At 37.6% G+C, this 27,492-nt stretch overlaps 1 protein-coding gene across 1 annotated transcript; it reads left to right on the top strand.

The window, feature by feature from the left end:
* Nucleotides 1-2,184: 2,184 nt before the first annotated feature.
* On the top strand, nucleotides 2,185-21,309 carry ZCCHC10 (zinc finger CCHC-type containing 10). The gene is made up of 4 exons (XM_059919471.1): nucleotides 2,185-2,243; nucleotides 15,367-15,528; nucleotides 19,175-19,216; nucleotides 19,870-21,309. Exons 1-4 carry the CDS (start codon nucleotides 2,203-2,205, stop codon nucleotides 20,135-20,137), a joined length of 513 nt encoding a protein of 170 aa, XP_059775454.1. The 5' UTR covers nucleotides 2,185-2,202; the 3' UTR covers nucleotides 20,138-21,309.
* The last annotated feature ends 6,183 nt before the right edge of the window (nucleotides 21,310-27,492 follow it).

Below are 27,492 nucleotides of genomic sequence, written 5' to 3'. Positions count from 1 at the left end.
CTAAGATCCTGCAAGCCGCACAGTGTGACCAAAAAAAAAAAATTTTTTTTTAAAGTTACCTGACAAATACATCTTAATATCGTTTTGTGGAAAACTTGAAAGTTTGTGAATAAAGTTCATCTAGAAAAGTAAATACCTAGGAGCAACAAAGAAAACTGAGGAAAAGAAGAATATTTAGGAGGGATTTGCCCTACCAGATATCAAAATATTCTATAAAATTATGCAAATTAAAGCAATACAAATCCTGGCACAAACAGATCTTTGGAAGAAAACAGAATGTCCAAACAAATTAAATTTGTACATATTTAGTTATGAGGGAGTGGCATTTCAAGTCAATAAAGAAGTGATAAATTATGTAGTAAATGGTGTTTCAAAAACTAAAAATTAGTATTAAAAATATAGCTATAGGAACTTCCCTGGTGGTCCAGTGGCTAAGACTCTGCGCTCCCAATGCAGGGGGCCTGAGTTCGATCCCTGGTCGGGGAACTAGATCCCGCATGCATGCCGCAACTAGGAAGTCTGCGTGTTGCAACTAAGCGTCCACATGCTGCATCTAAAATATCCCGCATGCAGCAACTAAGACCGCGGCAACCTAAATAAATAAATAAATATTTTTTAAAAAGAGCAAAATGTATAATCTATCAAAATTAAAAATACACATATCCTTTGACCCAGCACTTTTACTTCTAGGAAGTCATGTTACAGAAACATGGGTGAGTGCTTAAACATCTGTTCATTCCATCTTTGTGTTAAATGATCTAATTGTTCAACAACAGGATACTGGTTGGATAAATTGTGGAATATCCATGTAATCCATATAACATAATACATGAAAAGAATGAATTGTATCTGCATGTGCTGATATGGGAAAAGATGTCCATATACACAGTGAGGAATGAACAAAGCAAGCTGAGGAACAGAACAGAGAGTAAGATTCCACTTTTTAAGGAACAAGATGTGCACAAAGGTTGCATGACGTCACCTTCTCTAACTCCGATTGCTGAATCACTCTTTACCCCTTAAGCTAAATTATTTTTCTTTAGACTATTCACGCACGTTGGACATTGCGTTTGTTTATTGTCTGTAGAAAGCTCCATGTGTACAATGACTTTATTTGTTCAGTGCTCTGCCTTCAGTTCCTCAAACATTTTAATTGAAAAACAAATTTTAAAAAAATGGAGACACAGAAACATACATACATATATATATTTCAAAAAGTTATCTATACGCAGACCTACTAGAGAATGGACTTGAGGACACGGGGAGGGGGAAGGGTAAGCTGGGACAAAGTGAGAGAGTGGCATGGCCATATACACACTACCAAATGTAAAACAGATAGCTGGTAGGAAGCAGCCGCATAGCACAGGGAGATCAGCTCAGTGCTTTGTGACCACCTAGAGTGGTGGGATAGGGAGGGTGGGAGGGAGACGCAAGAGGGAGGAGATATGGGGATGTATGTATATGTATATGTATAACTGATTCACTTTGTTATAAAGCAGAAACTAACACACCATTGTAAAGCAATTATACTCCAATAAAGATGTTGAAAAAAAAAGTTATCTATATTTCAAAGACTGGATTTAAGAGAATAAATTTCCACGACTGACACTAAATACTAAAATATCCTTAAAGAATTAATATTTGTATAATCTTTTTCCAGTTGAAAAAGCAGCTTTACCTATATAGCCTTATAACATCATTATGAAAAACATAAAAATATAAACAATTAACATATATTTGCATTTTATAGTTTGCTAAAGTCATTCTTTTTCAATTGATGGTCCCAACCTTGTTGAACTCATTCCTTTTTACTTTGCTATCCAAACTACTTCTAGTGTCCTGAACACTGCAGTTTCATTCATTTATATATATATATATAAATTCATTTGTATATAAAGATGGCTAGATGGATCCCTCATTCTAGAATGTTCTTCCCTGCCTCTCCACGCAATATACGTGGACCCATCCTTAAAATCCCTCATTCAGACCGGTCGACCTGCCTCATTCCTCTCCCTCAAACTACAGACGCACACAAGAAACACAACAGACCAGGCCCTAACCACTACTTGCCCCCAAAGCTGCCCCGTTAGCTCTCCAGGCCCGACTGGTCCCGCCCACGCCTACGGCCTCCGGAGTTCTAAGTCCCCGCCCCCTCTGAGGAGTTTCCCAAAACCCAGCGCGGCAGGCCTCAGCCGCGCTAAGATGGCGACTCCCATGCATCGCCTCATAGCCCGGAGACAAGCGTAAGTTAGGGCCGGAGTCGGGCCGCGGGGCGGGCTGGGGGCGGGGAGAAGCGCGTCAGCCGGCTAGTGAGCGGGTGCCGGTATGCGGGGTCGGTGTGGGATCCTCAGCGTGGCCCGGCGGAGGTTGGCCGTTTTTCTCACACGTCGCCTGCCCGGAAGGGGCTCGGGCCAGGGCGGTAAGTTTGATGTATGTGGATTAGCGATTTCGTGGAAGACGGCTGCGTAAGACCAATGGGCGGGACCTAGGGGTGCCTGAAGAGAGTCTCGTGTTAAGTCTCGCTAAGAGTTTTATGCCCCTTTGCCAACCCGGCCGCCCACCCCCACGCGTGACCGGGCGAAGCCTGTAGCCCTCGTCCAACACCGCCTAGTCTCGCCGACGTAAACCTTCAGCTTCCTGTGCAACCTCCAGCCCAGCTGGCTTTTCCTGCCCCTTCCTATCGCCTTCCCTAGGAACAGCCTGACTTTTCTGCCAAGCTCTCGTCTCACTTTCTGCCATTCATTCTCCAACGAATATTAATTTATGCATTACCTATCGCTCTATGCCGGTATTTGGGTGTAAGTAAAAAGAGGTGTTCAAGACAGAATCCCTGCTTTCAGGAAGCTTACATTCTATTGGTGGAAAGAGCCGATAAACTAAACATTTTAAGTAAATACAGTTGATGACAAGAGCTTTGAAGGAAATAAGAGGTGATGGAAAGAGAAAAAGGTCCAGGTTAGGTTGGTTGGACTGGAAAGGCATCTCTGAAGAGGTGGCGTTTGAACAGAGATCGGAAATGTGAGAAAGGAACGAGTCATGAGAGGATTTGGGGAAAGAGCACCCAGACTAGCATAATTGTTTTGAGACAGCAAAGAACTTAGTTTTTAAGAAACAAAAGATGGCCATTGTGGATAATGAGCGAGAGAGAATAGCACAAGAGGTTTGCTGTGAACAGATAATGCAGGAGTTTGTGCCAGATGCCCCTTTCTTGTGAAACCTTTTTTTTCTTCTACCAGTCTGCATACCCAAACAACGTCTGACACTTTTTCACTCTGTTAGCTTTTCACGGCATCACCATTTGCCCGTTAATAATATATCGCTCACAGTCTGCTCTAATGTGTATATTTATATTTCTTTTTTAATAAATTTATTTAATTTTGGCTGCATTGGGTCTTCGTTGCTGCGCGCGGGCTTTCTCTAGTTGCGGCGAGTGGGGGCTACTCTTCCTTGCGGTGCGCGGGCTTCTCATTGCAGTGGCATGTCTTGTTGGAGAGCACAGGCTATAGGTGCGAGGGCTTCAGTAGTTGTGGCATGCGGACCCAGTAGTTGTGGCTCGCGGGCTCTAGAGCGCAGGCTCAGTAGTTGTTGGTGCACGGGCTTAGTTGCTCCATGGCATGAGGGATCTTCCCGGACCAGGGCTCAAACCCGTGTCCCCTGCATTGGCAGGCGGGTTCTTAACCACTGCTCCACCAGGGAAGCCCCTGTATTTCTTTTTATATTTATATTTTGTATTCTAAGAGCCCTGATCCTTCTCTTCTCCCTTTCATCAGACTACCTCTCATGCCTGATGAGGTTCCTTGAACATAAGGATAAAGACTTAAGGAATCAGAATGAAGTAGTAGTATGCTTGGTGGAGGAAGAAGGCTTTGAAGTCATATGGTTCTGAGATCAAGAATGGAGTAACAGTAATACTTAATAGATGTGCACTAAATGATATCACCAGAGTCTAATCTCTCTCAGGTTTGCCCTTTTGGGTGTTGGTTCCATACTTGGTTAGATCACTCCTTTGGTCCTAAGATGGCTGCAGTATCTAGGGTCCTTTATATCCTCTCAGCTTCAAGTTGATAACATCTCATTGTCTAGATTGGGTTACATACCCTACCCTGAACCATGTCTATGGGATTATGAAGCTTTGATTGACTTGGATCTCATTCTCTTCCCTGCATAATTGAATGGATCCTTATAAACCAATGGGTGGGAAAAAACATAAAATAAAATAAAAATAAATGAATGGGTGGGTAGGTCAGAGGAGGTAATGATTGCTAGATTGACAAAACCAACCAATGTCCACTTAAATATGAAGTGAAAGTAAGACTTCTAGCGCTTTTAACATAAGTTTTGGAGTATCAGACAGTTAAACAGCTGGTCCATTTCTGCAGTATGCTTGTATTTGGTACATGAGCTACACAGAAGTAAAAGACAATCTTAGCTTTAGGAGCTTCTAGTCTTACTGGAAAGAAAACATGGTGTATAATGAAACCTGTCATGGTTTGCAGACTGTCGGGACAGTTCCCAGGGAGTTGGAGAGGGAGGGCCTTTAGAGGCAAGGGGAGTCCAGGAGAATTTGGGGAATATTTTGGGGAGAAAGCAGAAGAGGAGCCTTTACTTTTCATTTTATATTCATCAAAAAGATTTAATTTTGTTTATAAAGAGCATATAGCACTTCCATAAGAACAAGTCTTAAACTACAAGTTATGAGAAGTGAGAAAGTACTATTGACATTGTTTTTAAAAGTCTTTGGACTAAAGGAGGAAAAGGGGGAAATTTGAACTTTTCATTCAGCAGATCTTTCAGGGACTTAACTTTGAATCAGATTTCACTCACATATAATTATATGCAGAATGAGAAGACTGGAACTGAAGCCCAAGATACTTGAGGAGTGAGTTATAGAGCCCTAATCCACTCTGAATGTGTTTAAGGCACTTGACCCAGGTGATTGCTCCCCAACATAACAGAGATTTTCCAGGTGAGACGGCTGTACTGCTTTTGGTAATCTGAGAACCCCTGGCAAACAGGAGCGATGCTGAAGGACTGGATGTAGGCAAATGCTGTTTTGATTTTCAAAGTGAGAATGGTAGATTCCACACACCTGACCAGTGAACTTGATATCCATTCCAGCCAAAATTCTGGCTGGATTTATTAAATACGTTCAAAAAGAAAAGACAAGATCATCAGGTATCAAGTCATTACAGATTGATACTCTTTTTGCCTTTTAGGTATTTGGATTTCAAAAAGGCATCTTGAAAAGTCTCTCACAATATCCTTGTGAAAACAGAACAATTAGGTACATCAATTGAACATCATGGACAAAGAGTATTGTTTAATGGGTTTAAGTAAATATATAGAGGTATCCCATGGTGGCCTGCAGAGTTTGGTCCTCAGTTTGGTCTTGTCAACATTTTTATAAATGACTTGGATGAGGACACATGTGCGTGTTTATCAAACCTGCAGTTAACACAAAGCTGAGAGGGATAACTAATACAATGGATGACGAAATCCCAATCCGGAAAGGTCTTGACAGGCTGGAACTCTATGTTGAGTCTAACAAGGGTACAAGTAAGTATTGTAATAGTATTTTTTTTATTTCAATTTCCAATTGTTTGTTCCTAGTATATTGACTTTTGTATGTTGACCTTGTATCCTGTGACCTTATTAAACTCATTTATTAGTCCTAGTAGCTCCATTTTGTATTCTTAGGGATTTTCTAGATAGATAATCATCATTTATATTATATTTTTTGTTTATTTGGTATGTACATTTTTAAGATTTTTGTTGCATATTACCAAATAGCCCTTCAGAAAGTCTCTGCAACTTACATTCTCACCAGCAATTAAGAATGTGTATCTTACTATATTTAGAGTGCCCATCCTCCATCTTTGCCAACAATAGGCTTAAAAAACAGCTTTGCCAATCTGACAGAAATGGTATCAGAGAAGGTGGTTTCACCCAAAAAGGCTGTACCATTAAAACGCTTCCTTAAGCCTTAGCTTAGAATATAGAAATGGAATATTATTAAATAGGGTATTCATTTGAAAAGAAATAAATGCTGATCTTGTTCATTTTGAAATTATAGGTGTGTCTCATTCAGTATTCTATATGGAAGATTTAAGTATTTTTAAGGGTGTTAATGTTTAGAACATCATAGGTGGGCTTTAGATATTGGTGAATGTTTTGTTTATAACAACAAAAAGCAAACTCCACAGTGCTGGTAGATAATATTTTTAATGGCTGGGATCCCAGGTTATAAGTTTCTTAATATTGGGAAAACAAACTATGAGTTGGAGAAGACTTTATTTCCTTGATTCTGAGAGGCTTCCACCCTCCTCCATATTTTCATTGTTAGGAAATATTGTGAAAGGCTTTGAAATGGATTTAAAAAAAAAAGAAAGATTACTGACTGATTTGTCTAATTCCCTATCCTGGCTAGTGACTCTGTGAGGGCCTGTGCCTCACTGTCTTTGAGCCATATATATATATATATGGCATATATATATATATATATATATATATATATATATATATATATACACACATATGGCTCATATATATATATATATACGTTTTGTTTTTTAGTTTATTTTTGGCTGAGTTGGGTCTTTGTTGCTGCGCGCGGGCTTTCTCTAGCTGTGACGAGCGGGGGCTACTCTTCGTTGCGGTGTGCGGACTTCTCATTGCGGTGGCTTCTCTTGTTGCGGAGCACGGGCTCTAAGCGTGCGGGCTTCAGTAGTTGAGGCTCATGGGCTCTAGAGCGGAGGCTCAGTAATTGTGGCCCACGGGCTTAGTTGCTCCGCGGCATGTGGGATCTTCCCGGACCAGGGCTCGAATCCGTGTTCCTTGCATTGGCAGGCGGATTCTTTACCGCTCCGCCACCAGGGAAGCCCTCTTTGAGCTATTTTAAAATAACTCTGTAAATTGTAGAAAGCTGGTAGAAAAGATTCTTACCCATGAAAAGGCAGTACAACTGATTCTTGCCCTGTGTCTATTGACCAGTTTTTAACTATTTGTAAATTCGTTTCCTGCATTCCTGATTGCCCATATATGTGTGTTGTATGGATTCTGTTTTGAACCAATTGCAACATCTTACTGGTTCCCTTATTAATTAATGATTAAATAAAACCTTTGACATGTGTTCATTTTATATTTATATGAGAGTCATGATTTTACATTTTTTACTAATTATCCTTTAATGTTTTTGAATTTATTATTTCTGGAATGCATATTACAATTGTGTATATATTAAATGTGTTAATGGTTCTTTTTGCCTGAAAGGTGGGTAACTTAATATTAAGTCCATAGAGTGTTTTATTATTGATAGCCTTAACAATTTGCTACATTACACATTCAGATAAGCTCTGAAGTTATAGTCATGGTTCTGGCAGTTGCTTACTGCAATTTATGAACTATTACTAGGCAAAAAGCTGACTCTTCTTTATTATCTTTCAATACTACCACTCAGGACTTCCCTGGTGGCACAGTGGTTAAGAATCCGCCTGCTAATGCAGGGGACACGGGTTCGAGCCCTGGTCCGGGAAGATCCCACATGCCGCGGAGCAACTAAGCCCGTGCGCCACAACTACTGAGCCTGCGCTCTAGAGCCCGCGAGCCACAACTACTTGAGCTCACGTGCCACAACTATTGAAGCCTGTGCGCCTAGAGCCCATGCTCGCAACAAGAGAAGCCACCTCAAAGAGAAGCCCACTCACCACAATGAAGAGTAGTCCCTGCTCAGCAACGAAGACCCAACGCAGCCAAAAATAATTAAATTTATTAAAAAAAAAAAAAAAAACAACTACTACTGAGTAGTATTTCCTTGCTTGAAACATTAGTTCTTCACATTAGGATTGGCTTAATTTTTGAACAAATGCTAAAAATAAATGACTGTCAAAATTACAGAAGCTGGCTGACGATGTGGGAATTCATTAATGAAAAGCATACTATAAACAGTATATGTCCTCTTAAACCCTTGCCTATTTAAACAGTCATTCATTTTACAAACATTTACTGAACACCAATTATGTGTTCTCCAGGGATAAAAAGGTGACTGCTCTAGGTCGAAATTAAGAATCCAGCATCCATCCCATCATGCAACCATGTTTTGAGAAAATTTAAATTGCCATGTATCGTTAGTCCAGATAATTGATTAGCCTAATGTGTGGATTGATATTCACAACTCCCATTTATTTGTGTATCACTTTATGCCAGATTCCTTACTGCTTTCTATACAAACATCCCAGTCTGTAGAATGGGGATATTGTTCTCAAACTCATTGGGTTGTCATGGGGATTAGATGTATTTATGTATAAATAGTACTTAGCTAAATTCCTGGCACACAGTAAGTATAAACCACGGTTATGGTCTTATCTAATTCTCACAATAACCTAGTAAAGTAGATATTATCCCATTTTTTAGAATAAAAACTGAAGTTCAAAAAGTGGCTTGCTAACGAGCCTAAAGCTATTGTAGTGAAAGAGCCAAGATTTTTAAAAATTTTTATTGTTGTGAACTATAACACATCTACAAAAAAGTTCAGACAACATAAATATGTCCTTAATAGGTAATTATAAAGAGAACATCCCATGTAACTACCACCCAGATCAAGTATTTAATAAAAAATTGCCAATATACTAGATGCCACCAAGGCGCTTTCCCAATCACAACCTCCTCCCTGCTTCCTAGAGTAACCACTGTCCTAACATTTATGGTAATTACTTACTTGCTTCTGTTCTGTGCTTTTACCATCTAACTATTCACTAGAGTTTAATTTTGCCTGTCTTTAACCTTTACACAGAATCAGACAATTTAGATTCTTTTGAGTTTAGCTTCTTATATCTAAGCTCCATCTGAGCTAAATTAAGCTGGAATTTGTTCATTTTTATTACTATGAAGTATTCCAGTGTATTCTATACCACAGATCATACATTCTTCTTTGATATTATTTCCAGTTTTGAGGATTTTATAAATCTTTTTGTTAAGAATATTATTATAGTTCTTCCTCTTCCTCTTCCCTACTTGAACAAGTTAGTCCTAAAGCCGTGAGGTGGTATGGATCCATGCAGAGGACTGACCTGGCACTGGAGTATCAGAGCTGAAGGGGAGTAACTAGGGCATCCACATAGGGACGTGAACTGGCTTGCAGTGCCAGCAGGGTGCAGAGGGCATCCAGTTGAGGGAAGGTCCAATGCAGGGCACCAGATCCCAAGCAGAGTGAGGGGGGTTTCCACACAGGGAGAGCCATTTAGCACAAGTTGTCACCCTAGTGGGGAGAATGTCTCCATGGGGGAGGGGAGGTATAATTTGGTATGGGGTGGCACAGTCTAAATAGAAAGAGAAATGAGTTCATGTGAGGTGGGCTGGCCTGGCAGTGGAAGTCAGAGCCCAAGCAGGGTGAGGAGCATGTTCACATGGTGCGTGTGGGAGGACAGCAAAGGGCAGAGCGCCAGAGCCCAAGTGGAGTAAAGAAGGCATCTGTCAGGGGGAGGGGGCAACAATGGGCAATTGGTTTCATAAGACAAATTGACCAAATAAGTAAATCTGTTAAGGGTAATGGGAGCCAGATTTCTCACTGAAGGAGGAGGAGGTATGGGGAAGGAGAAAATAGAGTAAATTCTGTGAAGTTGGATTGGAATTAAAGGGATCGCTATGAATTCATGGTTTTCAAAATATGTAGTTAAGTGTAGCTGTAAGTGTGTGTATTTGATACATGGATAGTAATGTGTGTGTTGTTCCCTAGCTCTGTCCACTGAGGGTACCTGGGAGCAGCAACATTCCAGTTACAGTGAGCACATGTGTGCCCTGATCTTGACTCTGAATGTCATCAGGGTTCCATCAGGCTGATTTCAGGCCTGGAAAGGCCTGATTTCAGGACAGGGAAAGTATAAGATGAGCCTGGAATTTTTTGTTGTACCAGAAAGCAAGGAAGTGCTCAAAGAATGAAGGAAACATGTCAAAAGAACACAGAATCCAACTTGGAAGGATTCCCACTGACCAAATCTAGGGCAGTCTGAGCATCAAAATAAATCATGGTAACGGATAGTAACTCATTCAATAAAATAGAAAAATAAGTTCATACTGATAGATGAATAAATGAACTAAAAATTTAATGAGCAGGATATTTATGTACTTTCAAATACCAACCCACAAAATACTTATTAATTGCTTTATTAGTTATTAATTATAGTTGTATAACAAATTACCCCAGAATTTAGTGACTTCTAACAATAAACATCTCAGTTCTGTGGTCAGGAATTCAGGAGTGACTTAGCTGAGTAGTTCTTTTTTCTTTCTTCTTCTTTTTTTTTTTTTTTTGGCTGCCTCAGGTGTTAGTTGTGGCACGCGGGATCTTCATTGAGGCATGCATGATCTTTTGCTGTGGCGTGTGAGCTTCTCTCTAGTGGCATGTGGGTTTTCTCTTTTCTAGTTGTGGCACGCAGGCTCCAGGGCACATGGGCTCTGTAGTGTGGCACGTGGGTTCCAGAGCACATGGGCTATGTAGTTTGTGGCTCGCGGACTCTAGTTGAGGCGCGGGAGCTCAGTAGTTGTGGTGCGCGGGCTTAGTTGCCCTGCGGCATGTGGGATCTTAGTTCCCCAACCAGGGATCAAACCCGCGTACCCTGCGTTGTAAAGCGGCTTCTTTACCGCTGGACCACCAGGGAAGTCCCAGCTGAGTGGTTCTGACTCAGGTTCTCTCCATATGTTTGTGGTCAGGATGTTGCCAGGGGCTGCAGTCATCTGAAGACTTGACCACAGCTGGAGGATCTGCTTCCAAGATAGCTATTCACAGGGCTGTTGGCAGGAAGCCTCAGTTCCTCACCACGTGGGCCTCCCTAGAGGCTGCTTGAGTGTTTTCATGACATGGCAGCTACATGAGCTAATCTTTAAAGTCACGCTCCATCACCCTGCTTTATTCTGTTAGTTAGAAGCAAGTCACTAAGTCTTAGCCACACTTACGGGGAGGGTAGTTAGGCTCCAACCCTTGAAGTAAGGATATCATCGAACTTGTGGACATAATTTAAAACCACCTCAATTACAAAAGGACAAAAAATAACTTTATATTGCAAAATCTGGTCGACCCTCCTTAATGAAGGGATCAAAACGAACATCATCAGTAACAAGACAAATTGAAGTCTTGTGTCACCTGACAGGAATACAGTGAGAAGAACACGGCACATTTCTGTTATATTCCTGCCAAAAATACATGGCTTGAATCTAATCATATAGAGATATCAGATGTTGTAGCCAGCCTCCAAGATGATCTCCAGTGATCCCTGCTTCATGTGTACTCTCCTCCAGAGAGTACCAGAGTTGGTCTGTATGACCAGTAGAATATAGCAAAAGTAATGGTATGTCATTTCCAAGATTGGGTGATAAAAGACTCACTTCTTTCTTGAGTTATCTTGGTTACTCTCCCTGGGTAAAGCCATGTTGTAAGCAGCCCTATGGAGAGGCCAGCAGGCAAGGAACTGAAGCCTCCCGTTAGCCACATGAGTGAACTTGGAAGCAAATCCTCCAACTCAAAATTGAAACACATTCTACAAAATAACTGGCTGTAATCATCAAAAAGAGTCAAGGTCATGTAAAGCAAGACACAGGACTGAGGAACTCTTTCAGACAGAAGGAGACTAAAGAGACATGACAACATGTGCAACATTGATGCAGAACTGGATTTTGCTATAGAGAACGTTTTTGGGACATTTGATGAAACTTAAATGGGGTCTGAAGATTAAACTTAAATGGGATCTTGAAGGTATCAACATTAACTTCTTGATTTTGATGGTTACATTGTGTATATGAGAATGTCCTAGTTTATAGAAAACATGCAGTAAAGTATTCTGGTTTGATGAGGCATCAGGTTGGCAACTTACAAATGGCTCAGCAAAAACAGTTCACAAATGATTTAGGAAAAATAGTTCTTTGAACTGTACTTAACAGCTTTTCTATAAGATTGTGATTATTTCAAAACTTTTAAAAGCTACATAAAGGAAAGCAATATTCCAATATTATTATACATGTTATCTGGTATAGTTTTGTGTAGATTTCTATGGTGTAAGTACCTGCAAGTGGAATTGCTGGACTGTAGAGTATGCATTTCTTCAACTATAGTGGTTTTTGCTTTTTCTTAGGTTAGTAATGAGCACCTTTTCATGTGTTTATTAATTTGTTTCCCAATCCCATTTTTGTACTGCTTTTCCATCTTCCACTTTATCTTATTTTTCTATTATACATCATTTTCCTTAATGATTCATAAGAGTTCTTTGTATACTTAAGATGAAGCTGTTGGCAAAATGTGTTACAAATATCTTCTCCCACTCTTTGGCTTCTCTTTTTACTCTCTTTATAGTATATTTTGATGAACAGAAATTCTTAATTTTTGAAAATTCTTAATTTTAGTAATTCTAATTTATCAATCTTTTATGATTAGTGCTTTTTAAAAAATCAATGTATTAAAAAAAATTAATGTATTTATTTACTATTTTTGGCTGTGTTGGGTCTTCGTTGCTGCACGCAGGCTTTCTCTAGTTGTGGTGAGTGGGGGCTACTCTTCCTTGCGGTACACGGGCTTCTCATTGCGGTGGCTTCTCTTGTTGCGGAGCATGGGCTCTAGGCATGCGGGCTTCAGTAGTTGTGGCCCATGGGCTCAGTAGTTATGGCTTGCGGGCTCTAGAGCGCAGGCTCAGTAGTTGTCACACATGGGCTTAGTTGCTTCGCAGAATGTGGGATCTTGCCAGACCAGAGCTCGAACCCGTGTCCCCTGCATTGGTAGGTGGATTCTTAACCACTGCGCCACCAGGGAAGTCTTAGTGCTTTGTTTTTTTTTTTGTTTTTTTTTTTTTTTTTTTGTTTTTTAGTGCTTTGTTTTTGTTTCTTAAGAATTCCTAACTCAAATATGTCACTTTTTTTATACTGTCTTTTAAACCTTATTGTTTGGCCAAGTCTGTAATCATTGTTGGCTTGTGGTTAAGTCTTATTTTTACCATATGCATAACCTGTTGTCCCTACATCATTTATAATCTAACCTTTCCCCCCACTGCTCTTTAATGCCATGGTTGTCATAAATTGCTCATGTATACATTAGTCTATTTCTGGACATTCTGTTCTGTTCCACTGGCATATTTGTATATATTTGCTCCAATCTCACATTCTTAGTTATTATAGCTGTATCATAAGTCACTATCTTTTATTTTTTTCTTTCAGTTTTATTGAGATATAGTTGACGTACAGCACTGTATAAGTTTAAGCATAATGATTTGATTTACATACGTCATGAAGTCACTGTTAACAATAAGTTTAGTGAACATCCATCATCTCATAGAGATACAAAATTAAAGAAACAGAAGAAAAAAAGTTTTTTTCTTGTGATGAGAACTCTTAAGATTTACTCTCTTAACAATTTTCATGTATAACATACAGCTGTTAATTTCATTAATCATGTTGTACATTACATCCCTAGTACTTATTTATCTTATAACTAGAAGTTTGTACCTTTGACTGCCTTCATCCAGTTGCTGCTCCCCCTATCCCCCACCTCTGTTAACCACAAATCTGAACTCTTTTTTTTATAATTTTTTTGTTTGTTTTTGAAATATCATTTACCTACAACACTACGTTAGTTCCGGGTGTACAACAAAGAGATTCAATATTTCCGTACATTACAAAATGATCACCATAAGTCAATTTCTTTTAATCCAAGTCTTCCCTACTTGTTCCTTTATAAGGGTATTTTGACTATTCTTGGCCTTTTGAATGTCCATATACATTTTAGGGAATAAGTTTAAGTTCCATACCAAACAAGCACCTGTTGAGATTCTGATTGGCATTGCTTCGAATCTATAGATCAGTTTGGGGAGAATGGACATTTTTTACAATATTGAGTCTTTCAGTCTATGAACATGGTAATGCTTTTATTTAGCTACTTATTTAGATGTTTAATTTCTCTCAGTAATGTTTGTTTTCTGCATAGAATTCTTGCACATATTTTCTTTCACTTATTTATAAGTGCTTGTTATTTTTCAGGATGTTATAAATACCACCTTTTAAAATTTTATTTTTAACTATTTTTGTTAAGTAGAAACTCAATTGATTTTTATGTGTTGACCTAATATCTAATAGAAAGTTTGGCAAATGATAGTCCACTGAATCCTGCCTGCTGCCTGTTGTAGGCTTGCAAACTAAGAATGCTTTTTACATATGTTTGTATATATATGATCAATTTGATGATAGAGAACACTAATTTTGAACCTCAATTCAGTGAAATGTTATCTTATAGAAAAGAATTCCATTCTTCTCATTAATAACCCTCTTTTATGTGAAATATTTTCGTTAATAAAATATTTGTAGAAATTTGTTTTCTCTCTTGTGATATAAATACCTTTGTAATATCTTCAATTTTGCCTCTTGGTCTGCAAAGCCTAAAATATTGACTCTCTGACACTTTATAGACAAAGTTTACTGACCCCAATATAAAACCTTTCTAAACTCACTTATGAATTCTAATTATTAAAAAATGTTTTGGGGCTCCCCTGGCGATCCAGTGATTAGGACTCCACGCTCCTAATGCAAGGGGCAAGGGTTCGATCCCTGGTTGGGGAAGTAAGATCCCACATGCCGCATGGCAGGGCCAAAAAAAATTTTTTTTATCTGTAGAGTCTGTTGGATTTGCCATTTACATGATACATCATCAGTAAGGAATGACAATTTTATTTCTTCCTTTCCAATTCCTTTATCTATTTTTCTTCACTTGCCACACCTTATTTCAATTTCAGGGACTGAGATTTTTCTTAGTCTCCTAGGTGACTAGAAGCTGGGCTGCACTTGATAAGCAGTTGCTTTATTCTTAGAGTAAAGCCCTTCAGAGTCCCAACTCTGAATGCATAATTTGTCTCCCTTGCTCCTTATAAGTGATGCTTGCTTACCCTCCTGAGTTGGGAAAAAACCCCAGCACAAGAGTTGACTTAAATGTAGGGCTGACCACTCTGGGTTTCCAGCTTCTTCCATATCTTGGCTTGGTTATTCTTTAATCTCTTGTTAGTTCTCTGGTACCTCGAGCACATTGTTAAAAATGTTTTGACTGTCTTTTCTAGTTCTGAGCTGAAGAGTTGGTGTGAGTTACCTAGTCTGCCATTACTGGAATGGAATTGAGGGAAGAAGATTTGAACTCAGTTCTGTCTAACTGCCAGGTCCATGCTCTTAACCACTTACTGTATTGCTTTGTGATTAAATCTAACAAATAATTTAAAGTGTAAAATGATGCTTATTTTTGAATTGTACCTTTATATAAGCATCATTTTATGCTTATATTGTTTATGCTTCTCACGACAGAAAATGTCAGGTCAAAAATTTAAGGCCTGTATTCTATTTTTTACTCTGTAGTGAAGCAAATAAACAACATGTAAGATGTCAGAAATGCTTGGAATTTGGGCATTGGACTTATGAATGCACAGGAAAAAGAAAGTACCTACATAGGCCTTCAAGAACAGCAGAACTAAAGAAAGCTTTAAAAGAAAAAGAAAACAGATTATTATTACAACAAAGGTAAGGTTACATATGGTGTCCAAAGGAATATTTATTTGTATTTATAAAATTTATTAAGGGACTAAATATCTTATGGTGGTTATCCAGATTTAGATTATATTGTAATATTAGCTAATGTTTAATGAGTGTTACTGTGTGCCAGGCACCGTACTAAGGTCTTTACAATTATTAGCTTATTTCAGCATCACATCTATACCGTTAAGGTAAGTACTATTATAATTCCCATTTTACATATGAAGAAGCTGAGGCATGGAGAGATTCAGTAACTTGCTCAGTGTCACACAGCAAGTGGAAAAGTTAAGTGTTAAATCAACTATCCAGTCTCCAGAGTCCATGCTCTTAATCACTTTGCTTTCTTGCCTCAACTGCCAATGAAATGACAGCAGAATACTATGAGCTAGATTATATGAACTGATATGGAAAGATATCCAAAGTAAGTACCCAAGATACTTATACTAAGTATATAAACAAGGTAGAGAACAATATATATAATCTACTATCATTTATGTTAAAAAGGGAGAAAAAAGGAATAATGGAGCTTTTTGGGGGGGGAATATAAATGGTTGATAATAGTGGTTCTTTTCTAGAAGGAGAACTGGGTAGGAGGGAAAAATTGTTATTTATCCTTTTATGCCCTTTGAATAACGCTTTTTAAATTCCCATGAAATAAGTAAGCTTATGTGTTTCAGAGAAACTGAAACAGGAAGGTGTCAGGTCTACTTAGTGCTGCATATTAGAAGTAGCACCTTCATGGGGACCGTTAGCAATATAATAGTGTCTTAAACATCTGGATTTTGCAGGCAGCAGTCTTCCAGTTTGTGGACAGGAAGGCTCTTCAAGGGTTATACAGGAATAGACAGGTAACCAGTTTGTAGATTATCAATATTCATATATGTTTCTTCCAAAAATAAATCTGTATGAGACCTTGCCTACCCTTCTCTAATTTCACAAAAGAAAGGCATACCTCTCGCCTGTCTCTAATCTTACCTTGGTATATTGTGCTCATGTATAAAATCCTAGAGACTTTTCAAAATACTGGTGTTGTAAGAAAGTAAAAGGCCCAAATTATTGGGAGCAAGTTCTTTTGTAATTTTTTTTCCCAGTAAAATTGAAGGAGGATCTAATTGAGTTGTCAATTTAAAAGTATATTTTAATGATACATCGTTATGTGACTTGTGGAATATAACATGGGAGGAATTCAGATAACTGAGTGACATTGCTACAGCAAAACTCTTTCTATTCCCATCTACCTGTTCAGGTTAACAAGCTTTCTCAGAGTTAAATCTGTAAAAGTTAAATATAGGAATTAAATTGATACTGAACCCTGTCATAGTCAAGCAATAAGATCCATGGATACATAAACTAGAAAAAAAAAAATCCATGTCATTAAGAGGTACAGTTCCAGTGAAATTTTTTTATGTATAATAGTTACTAAAATGTATAATATATTTTACATTGTTTTAATCAATTTGTATAGTAGTAATGATAATGGTAATTCAACTCAGAATTTTTAAACACTTTTAAAACCTTATGATCACAAGTAATTAAAAGATATAATATCAAGTTGTGTCTATATTTTTATTGCAGAGAAATGTAAGTGATCACTAAAATTTTCAGGCATGAAAATATATTAGGATACATTCTGTGGGGAAAGGAGGATAAAAATTCAAGTTCCAAGAGGAAAAGGGACAGTGTAAAAGTACCAATTGTTAAAGATAAGCTTGTTCATTTTTTTTTAAATTAATTATGATACGTATCAAATTTTGTGGTATTTACAATTACCAAAATGATGTAACGATTTTCTTTTTAAAATATCAATATTTAATATATAATATGCCAGACTTTATACCCTCTGAGGGGAAAAACATAATTCTTCAAACTTCTTTTATTAGGAATGTAAGCAAAAAATGTTTGAAGACCTCTGTCCTAAAGAATAAAATATAAGAGTTATGAATAATTTCATTTCAACATTTACTTTTGTTTTTCTAGTTGTATTACACAAGTATCTTGGTCTTAAAAATACATAGAACTACATGAATTTTAGTTTTGGCTCTGTTACATAAAGACTGCTGATTTTTTGGTTCAATGATAAAATTATGGAAGTGTGTGAATTTCAGTGATCTTGCATTCTTGTGATGTGACTTAACAAATGTACTTCTACCACTTATTTTACTGCAAAAATTACAGTTCTCCAGTAAGTAATTCCATCATGTAAAACAGCTTTACATAAATACATATTTATATTTGAGGACCCAGGAAATAAGGATATAATGTTATCTAGGTAATATAGAGAAGTTCAGAATATACAAATGTTAAATTTACAGGACAGTTTATAGTAATAGAAGTAAATCTGTAATTTTAAAGCCTGATTTAGTATGCATGTTGTTTGGCAGCTGTATAGCAGCAAGCCATTTGTGTATTTCACTCAGAAATCTCCAGACTTTGTTCTTTATAAATAATGTGAGGGAACACAGTCTTGAAGTATTAAGTCTCTGGTTCTTAAGCAGTAAATAACTGAACGTTTGGGGGACATGCAGAAAAAGAAATATTTTGTTTGTTTGTTTGTTTTTGTTTTTTAAATCTTTTTGGCCATTCCTTGCGTCATGCAGGATCTTAGTTCCCAGACCAGGGATCGAACCCGGGCTCCCTGCAGTGGAAGCACAGAGTCTTAACTACTAGACTGCCAAGGAAGTCACAAGAAATAGTTTTTTATTTTTTTTGTTTTATTTTTACTTTTTATTTTTATTGGAGTATAGTTGATTTACAATGTTGTGTTCTTTTCAGGTGTACAGCAAAGTGAATCAATTAAGAAATGGTTTTTTAAATTAAAGGTTGCTTTTCTTTTTATATGAAATGGCCATTTATAATACCATTCTAGAAACCCAAATTATAAATTACAGCTGTTGTGCTATCACTTGCTTTGTTCTGTTGTTCACTAAATAGTCGATTTAGCCATGTCAACCTAAGTTCAAAACTAAAAAAGAGGGGCTTCCCTGGTGGCACAGTGGTTGGAAGTCCACCTGCCAATGCAGGGGGCACTGGTTCGAGCCCTGGTCTGGGAGGATCCCACATGCCGCGGAGCAGCTGGGCCTGTGCGCCACAGCTGCTGAGCCTGCGCTCTGGAGCCCGTGCTCCACAACTACTGGGCCTGTGTGCCATGGCTGCTGGGGCCCACGCACCTAGAGCCCGTGCTCCGCAACAGGAGAGGCCACCATGGTGAGGGGCCTGCACTCCACAAAGAAGAGTGGCCTCTGCTCGCTGCAACTGGAGAGGGCCTGTGCACAGCAACGGAGACCCAGTGCAGCCAAGAATGAATAAATAAAATAGATGAGTTGGGAAAAAACTAAAAAACAATCAAATTGGTGTGTTTGGTCATCTTAACTACTAACTTACCTGGCTTCTAAAGTACAGTTGATAACATTTGTCTTGCTTAAGTGCTGGTTAAGTTGACTGCGTGTACCATATACACCTGCAACAGGAAACTTTCCTCTTGATTATAGCAATAAACACTGGACTCTCAGCACATGTGATAAAAGACAAAGTGTTTCTCCAATGAAAAAAGTTTTGGGGATAGCAGAAGCGTTTGTCTGAGCTGTTTATAATCACTGTATTAACAGGAGCTTTCTCCCCCCTTCACATTTGTCAGCATTGGAGAAACTAATGTAGAAAGAAAGACCAAGAAAAAAAGGTATGTGTGGCTTTAGTATTATATAAATAATATATAATACTAGTTGGAGGAATGGGGTGTGTGATTTTAAAATAATAGTTAAAGATTTGGATCTGAAGTCTCTTGTTTGCAATTCATGATTAAATATCATCCTGTTTTCTGATATGTTCCTCTGTTTACCTATCTGGAGTTTCTTCCTTCATTTATCCTTTTTCTCCAACTTTCTAGAGTCCTTGTACCTGGAAATAGTAAGTAATTTCTCTTGTCTTAGATTAGGAAATGTTATTAGAGTGGTAAGAAATTATTGACCAGCTGTATCTGGTATAAAGTAGTTAAGGTTAAGAAGCATTTACCACTCTACATGAGGTTTAAATAAACCCAGTTGTTAAACTGCAACTTTATTCTAACATCATTCACTCTGGAGCATAGTATAGTAGGTACACTTATCTCAGACTCCATCCAAGAGAGTTAAATTGCTGTAGTAAAAGACCTTGTGGTTGGGGGGAGAGGGTGGGCACAGTGGGGTTATTACAGTTAAGCAATCCTCGAAACATCAAATCTAGAGATAACATGCTAGCAAAGCTTCAGTATATATATATACATAATACTCAAGTGAAATTGCTTTTAAACATTCTATTTAATGTCAGCTTCTCATGCATATAATTGTCTAATAGGTCTAAGAGTGTAACCAGTTCCAGTAGCAACAGCAGTGACAGTTCAGCCAGTGATTCTTCATCAGAGAGTGAAGAGACCTCTACCTCATCCTCCTCAGAGGACAGTGACTCTGATGAAAGCTCCTCCAGTTCATCATCTTCAGCCTCCTCCACAAGCTCTTCCTCGTCCTCCGATTCAGACTCAGATTCCAGCTCTTCCAGTAGCAGCAGCAGCAGCACAAATAGTAGCTCTGAGGATGAACCACCAAAGAAGAAGAAAAAGAAATAGAATTGTTCCATCCATGTTGGACTGATGGACTAAAAACATTAATGCGATTCTCAGAAGGGAATTTAGAATGTGTTAAGACCAAATAGGTTAACTGATCAAAATTTTTAGAGTTCAAAAGTTTCTAAATGTTTTACATTGTAAGAGCATAAAGAGTATTAATAATGGATTATATATATAAAGACTTTTTTATTTTAGGGGTGAATCTTGTTTTTTTTTTTAACCTTTAAAATATATCTCTAAAATTAATCAAAGCTGAAATCTAGTAAATCTTTTTGTGATGAAACCTATCTTTTCTCCCTGTGACATAAATGCCATACTTTGTTATATGTTAGTGCTATGTATCAGACATGTTTTCAGGATAATGCATCAGAATATCTGTCTGGCAGTGAATTTCTAATGCTTTTGGCTGTATGTTATTATGTAAGATTTAATACCTCTATAAGCTTAGAGTTTTCCTACTGTTAATAAGTGTGCTCTATTTTTATGTTTATGTTCAGAAAGTTGTTCTGACTTCTTGTCCTAAGTGAAAAGTTCAAGGAATCTATTAATAAATTTATACCTTTTGGATTGTACAAGTTTCAAGTTACTGTGTTGTATCATTCATTTTCTTCTGGTTCTTAGAGTTACCCTTTTATGACAAAAATTATTCTAGAGGAACTTAAAAAGGAACAAAATTCTGAAACTACATAGGACTCTAATCTTGGTGCCTTTTGATAAATTCAGTGTATCAGAAAAGAAAACAGTCATTTAAAAAGCTAACTTAAGTAAAAGTGATATAAATACCTTTGTGTGTTGATATGCTATAAAAGGTACCATTCAAAGGGGGAAAAAATGGTAGAAGGAAGAGAGGTAATTTTTACAGAAAATTAGAGTGATGTTGGTTGCCTTTTACTAAAATATTCTTAAGTTTTCATAAAGATTGCCTTTTACCATTTTGCAATTGTGGTATGACAGTTTATATGGTATCTGGTAGTATATGACAGTCTACTGCATAAATATGAATGACTTGGATTAATCTGGTGTGTTGACATAGCATATACACAGTTGAAATCTAGCATGAAAGTTTAAAAAGAAATACTGCACAGTATTTCTTAAAAGTAAAGTACCAGGCCATGGTGAAATTATTTGGTTTAACATCACATTATTTTGTGATGTCTTTTAAACTTTTTGGAAAGAGGTATCATTTGTAGAAAAATCTTGATTTGGGTTAAATATAGGTTTTTAAAACTACAGATGTTGTCTTTTTTATATTTTTATGAAAAAGCAGTAGAAAATTACTTTTGAAGAGAATGGACTTCTATTTAAATGTTTAAATATATGTATGTTGTGAGTTTAAAGAGATGTAATTACCTGTTTTACAGAACCGTTGGCTTTCAATGATTGTAAATAAACTCTCAAAACATCATTTTAAGGCTCCATACAGAATGTGTCAATTGACAGGCAAATTTAATAAATTACTAATGAAATACAATTTACAATGTAATCTCTGTAAGGGCAATTTTAGCAGTTAAACTTGGAAGAGAAACAAATGTGTACATAGGTTACATCACTTGCAATTAAATAAAGCTCAGTTTGTGCTGACGAGCTTATTAATAAGCTGCTTTTATCTCTTTGCTGTTTTACTTAATGCCATTTCTTATCCATTTACATGGTAAGAGCATTTAAATTCTAATTATTTTTACTATTACACATGTTAAAAGGTATACCTGGAAAAGTACAGAGGACAGGAAATTTATTCTAGTCACAGTTTACTCAAAAAAGCAGAATCAATGGCAAAGTGGAGAGTCACTTCCAAAGAGTTTCTCCCCATCCTGCCTAACAGCAGAACTCTGGATGTTGAATCCCTGGCAAATGTAATAAATGTATTATTTCTCAACCACAACCACAAACATATCAAAAGGAGACATAATTAGATCATAGGTTTTCACTCCACAAACATTTGTTAGTATGACTATATAATATAGTAAATTTGTCTTGGTATCAAAATACGGCATTAGGCCAAGTTAGCACTGGAAATGGAAAAAAGTACAGAGAAGGTGTACTTTATAGTCATGGTTTTATTTACTTTTTTAACTTGCTATTTTGAACTGACTGTAGATTTACAGAAAATTTATAAAAATATTACAATTTCCGTGTATACCTCACCTAGCGTCCCCTAATGTTAGCATCTTATATAACCATAGTACAATGATCAGAACCAAGAAATTAATATTTGATAAACTACTGTTAATTAAATCAAAAGCCTTACTCATATTTCATCAGCCTTCCCAGTAATGTTCTATTTCTGTTCCATTACATTACCCAGAAAGTACATTTAGTTACTTCTAAGTCTGAGGCTAAGTTCCTTCGTCTTTCCTTGTCTTTCATGCCCTTGTCACTTTTGAAGAGTATTGATCAGTTATTTTGTCTAATGTCCCTCAATTTGGGTTTGCCTAGTGTTTTCTCATGACTGAACTGATGTTATGCTTTTTGGAAGAATATCACAGAAATGAAGAATTCCCAATGTCGATAAGTCATTTATTATTGGTGATGTTGACCTTGATTACTTGGTGAAGGTGGCTTCATCAGGTTTCTCCATTGCAAAGTTACTGTTTTTCCCCTTTTAGTTAATAGATATCTTGGAGGAGATACTTTGAGACTTTGCAAATTGTTTGTCCTTACAGTCAGCCACTACTTTTAGTGGATCTTGTCTCGAACAATTATTACTGTGATGTTTTGCAAATGGTGATTTTCCATTTCCTTCTTTACTTCTACACTAATTGGAATTATACTCTTAAGGAAGAGCTGCCTCTTCTCCCCCATTCATTTAATAAATGGTACTGTGGACTCCTGGATGTTTATTTTGTTCTGTGGGTTAAAATTCAATAATAGTGTTGCTTTGTTGCTCAAATTCTTCCACCTTTGGCTATTATTAGAAGAGTTCCTTCAGGTAGGCTCCTTCGTTCTTTCAACAAATCCTCATCTTTTTGTTAGGACTTCCTTACTTTCTGGGACCACAAGATGTTCCGGGTTCATCTTGTGGACTCCTTGCCCCATCTTTGGAAGCAACCACTTCTCCAAGGGGCCTACCCTGATTTTTAATTGGAGAATGGTGTTTAGAATCCATGATCTGGGTGCTGTCTTAGTAGGTTTCTTATACATTTTGTATAATAGTGTTCTAAGGTAGGTAGTTAAGACATGGAGACCTGCCATTAGCAGGAAGAAATTAGTTAATTCAACATTTCTCAGCTTAGCTTTTTTTACTTTCACAGGACTCTTCCTCAGCAGCAAAGCTCTTTGACAACAGGTGGAAGAGACAAAGTCTTTAATTAAAAATTGCCATTAGAGACTTCCCTGGTGGTCCAGTGGTTAAGACTCCGTGGTACCAATGCAGAGGACAGAGGACGAGGTTTCGATCCCTGGTCGGGGAACTAAAATCCCACATGCTGCGCCGTGCAGTCAAAAAAAAAAAAAATTGTCATTACTTCCTCCCATCCCCCACTCTACAGTATATCTAAATTGAGACACAGGCCAAATATATATCCATATTCAGACCTTGGGTTATGGTGCCTTAATTGAAAGAAATTGGCCCAAAGTAATATTTCAAATTGTATTTTTATATGCTGTCCTGTGGGTTTATACATCCTGGGAAAATTGTGCCATAAAAAGATTTAGGTGTGGGGACTTCCCTGGTGGCGTAGTGGTTAAGAATCCGCATGCCAGTGCAGGGGACACGGGTTTGATCCCTGGTCTGGGAAGATTCCCACGTGCCGCGGAGCAACTAAGGCCATGCGCCACAACTACTGAGCCCGCACTCTAGAGCCCGCGAGCCACAACTACTGGGCCCACGTGCCACAACTACTGAAGCCCACGCATCTAGAGCCCGTGCTCCGCAACAGGAGAAGCCATTTCAATGAGAAACCCGCGCACAGCAACGAAGAGTAGCCCCCACTCTCCGCAAGTGGAGAAAGCCTGCGCGCAGCAGCGAAAACCCAAGGCAGCCATAAATAAATAAATAAAAAGATGTAGGGGTGGTCTTGGTGGTGGTGGTGGTGTGTGTGAAAGAGGGAGAAAGGCAGTATGAGAGAGGAAGGGAGAAAGGCAGTGTGAGAGAGGAAGAGAGAAAGGAAAGCCAGTACAATACCTGGGTTGCAGACATTCTCAGATGAATTTTAGAAGAGGTTACAGATGGAAGTTGAGGACCTGGAAATTGCCAATGTCCTTGAAAAGTCTTTTGTGTACCCCCAAAGGCACTTGTGCATGCTATTCAAGGTAATCAGTAATAAACACAAACAGTAGTATAACTCCTATTTGGAAGGTACTGTACCATGATGTATAAATAACACTTCAACAGTGATTTCCTTGGAGTTCACTATCCGTTGGGGAGACACACACAAAAACATTGAGAACAATGGAAAGAAGACTTTCACTGAAACATAGCAAACTGAACCCATGTTTATTACCATTCCTCCCCACACCTAACTAAAATGGTAGAAAAGAAACAAAGAGCATAAACCCATAAGGCAAAGAGAAAAGGAGAGGAGATGAAACATGAGAAATTGCAACTCTTTTGGAAGCTGGAACGTTGATAGAATCCTGAATGCCAACTTAAACAACAAAACAAGGCCAAATTATAAGTCTACAGTGATGGAAAGTCAACAGGAAGCAAACCAATTTGTGCCACAGAACTTTGCAAAGGCTCCAAACTTGATGGTACCATACACTCGTCAGCCAAGGTGCAGGGAGGGCTCGAAGACAGAAAGAGTGGTGCTAAGTTTATGTAAGAAACTGCGCCCCTGTGTACTCCTCTCCTGTTTGTGCTGTTTCAGTGGGTTTATTTTTATTATTATTATTTTTTATTACCTGAATGTGACATATTGTGAGTTAACAGTAGTATACACCTGGGTTCAACCTGCTATGATTAATGAATACTATGTTAATTTATACAAGTTGCCATATGCTACAAGCAACTTGGGTTATAGATAATAAATGCTATTAAACCTCATTGATAAATCCCCAGCACTGGATCTTACTCTCCTCAAAATTCTGGACAAAATCAAGAATGAAATACCATGGAACAATTGGGTAACATTTTTACATGGACATTGTGGTATACAATTGATAAAACAATTCCCTTCCTTAAGAAGTCCTGAGGGTACTCTGAAAAGATTGGTTCTGTACTAGGCAAATCCATAGGATCACTAAACTTATAAGCCAATACAACTAGATACTTGCACAAAGAAAATCATTCCTAACTAGTTAGCTGCCTTGAGGGGAATCAGTGAGTATGTGGACAAAGGAGAAAACACTCATTCACATAAAATTTAACAGCTAGTATTAAGTACCTGTCTTTGTCCTCTGAGGATTCATAGGCTATTAATAAACACTTATAGACGTGTCTTAAGTGGTGCAAGCTTAAGTCACTAGAGAGCTTAGAGTAGACAATTGCAGGGAGAGTTTGGTAAAGCCTTTCAAGGGAGGTGTATTTGGCTGAGAAAGAGTTGTTGAGCCCATGCAAATATATATGTGTGATTAATACTCAGATATATAAAATATAGTTATTTAATTAATTGATCAGCTTGTAATCAACATTTAAATGTCCAAGAAAAATTTTTTTTCACATTTTACTAGATTTATTGGTTTAATATCTTTAGCATTAAGACGAAAGAAAGAGAGATATTATTTCAATTTTTCAGAAGAAAAATGAGGGTCACTCCTGGGGACGTTGGTCCTCAGAGCCTTGATACAGCTACTCATTCCCATCACTCTCTGCAAGGCCAGAGGGAACACATCCCCTTACAGTAGAGTCTCTGTTGTATGATTTTTGTGTTCTTGTTTGTAATTTATGCAAGCCCAACACAATTATACTAACTTAACACATTAAAGATGAGAGTGCAAAGGAGGTGACAGATATGAGAGCTATTGAGAAGGTAGAAATGACAGAATTTAGTGATCGGTTGATTTTGGTGGTAAGAGAGGTATACCTAGGAAGGTTTCAAGATCTGTTGTTTGGATGACTGGGTAATAAAAGTATTCATTTCAGTATAATTATAACAATAATAGCAACTACTACCTTGGCAAATATAAACTGACGCTAGCAATGGGAGAAATGTCAAACTATTTTTAACATAATGGAATACTACAGTTTGTGAAAATTTTCAGATACCACTTGGGTATCTGAAAATGTGTCTATAGAGTTTGATAGTGACCAAATTGCTAATAGTTATCATATTTGGGTGGTAAGATTATAAATTACACTTTTTATTTCCTTACTTTCCAATTTTCTTTTCTTTCTTTCCTTCCTTCCTTCCTTCTTTCCTTCCTTCCTTCTTCCTTTCCTTCTTCCTTTCCTTCTTTCTTTCTTTCTTCCTTCCTTCCTTCCTTCTTTCCTTTCTTTCTTTCTTTCTTTCTTTCTTTCTTTCTTTCTTTCTTTCTTTCTTTCCTTCCTTCTCTCTCTTTCTTTCTTGCCTTGTGGCTTGCAGATCCCCAAAGAGGGACTGAACCCTGGCCATGGCAGTGAAAGTGCCGAGTCCTAACCACTGGACCGCCAGGAAATTCCCTCCAATTTTCTTTTTAAAACTTTATGAGATGCACTTGACCTACAATAATCTGCACATATTTAAAGTGTATAATTTGATGGATTTTGACATATGTATACACTCATGAAATCATCACCACAAGCGAGATAATTAAACCTTGCCCCACAAAGCGTCCATGTGCCTTTTTGGAATCCTTCCCACCCATTCCTCTTTGCTTACCCTATCCCCCACTGATCCCCAGACAACTACAAATATAGTTTATTTAACTATAGAATAGTTTGCATTTTTTGTATTTATATAAATAGAATTATATAGTATGTACTTTTTTGGTCTGCCTTCTTTCTCTCAGCATAATTATTTTGGGAATCATTCTTGTTCTTATGGCTGTCAACAGTTCATTCCTTTTTATTGATAGTAGTATTCCACTGTATGGATATACCAAATTTGTTTATCCATTCATGTATTGATGGACATTTAGACTGTTTCCAGTTTTTGGCTATTACAAATAAAGCTGCTATGAACATTCATGTATAAGTCTTTGTGTGGATGTATGCTTTCATTTCTCTCGGGGAAAGTCCTAGTGGCGAATGATTAAATATACTCTGAACCCTATAAACCAATAAAATAACAAAAGGAAGCACTATAGCTAATAACCCAACAAAGGAAATAAATGGAATTCAAAAAAAAAGAAAGTAAAAGAGGAAAAGAAAAACTCAAATGGGACAAATAGACAATAAATATCAACATGACAGATTTAAACCTAATCATGTCTGTAATCGCATTATATATAAATGATCTAAGCACTCCAATTAAAAGTTAGGGATTATCGGATTGGAT

This window comes from Balaenoptera ricei, chromosome 3 (assembly GCF_028023285.1).
Source record: "Balaenoptera ricei isolate mBalRic1 chromosome 3, mBalRic1.hap2, whole genome shotgun sequence".
NCBI classification, from domain to species: domain Eukaryota; kingdom Metazoa; phylum Chordata; class Mammalia; order Artiodactyla; family Balaenopteridae; genus Balaenoptera; species Balaenoptera ricei.
The sequence above is the reverse complement of the archived record's forward strand: the minus strand, read 5'-3'. Positions and strand labels throughout refer to the sequence as shown.

Coding starts and splice junctions, on each gene's coding strand:
- ZCCHC10 (XM_059919471.1), top strand. CDS start 2,203: ATGGCGACTCCCATGCATCGCCTCATAGCCCGGAGACAAGC. Junction 15,529..19,174: donor AGATTATTATTACAACAAAG/GTAAGGTTACAT, acceptor CACATTTGTCAG/CATTGGAGAAACTAATGTAG. Junction 19,217..19,869: donor AGAAAGACCAAGAAAAAAAG/GTATGTGTGGCT, acceptor ATTGTCTAATAG/GTCTAAGAGTGTAACCAGTT.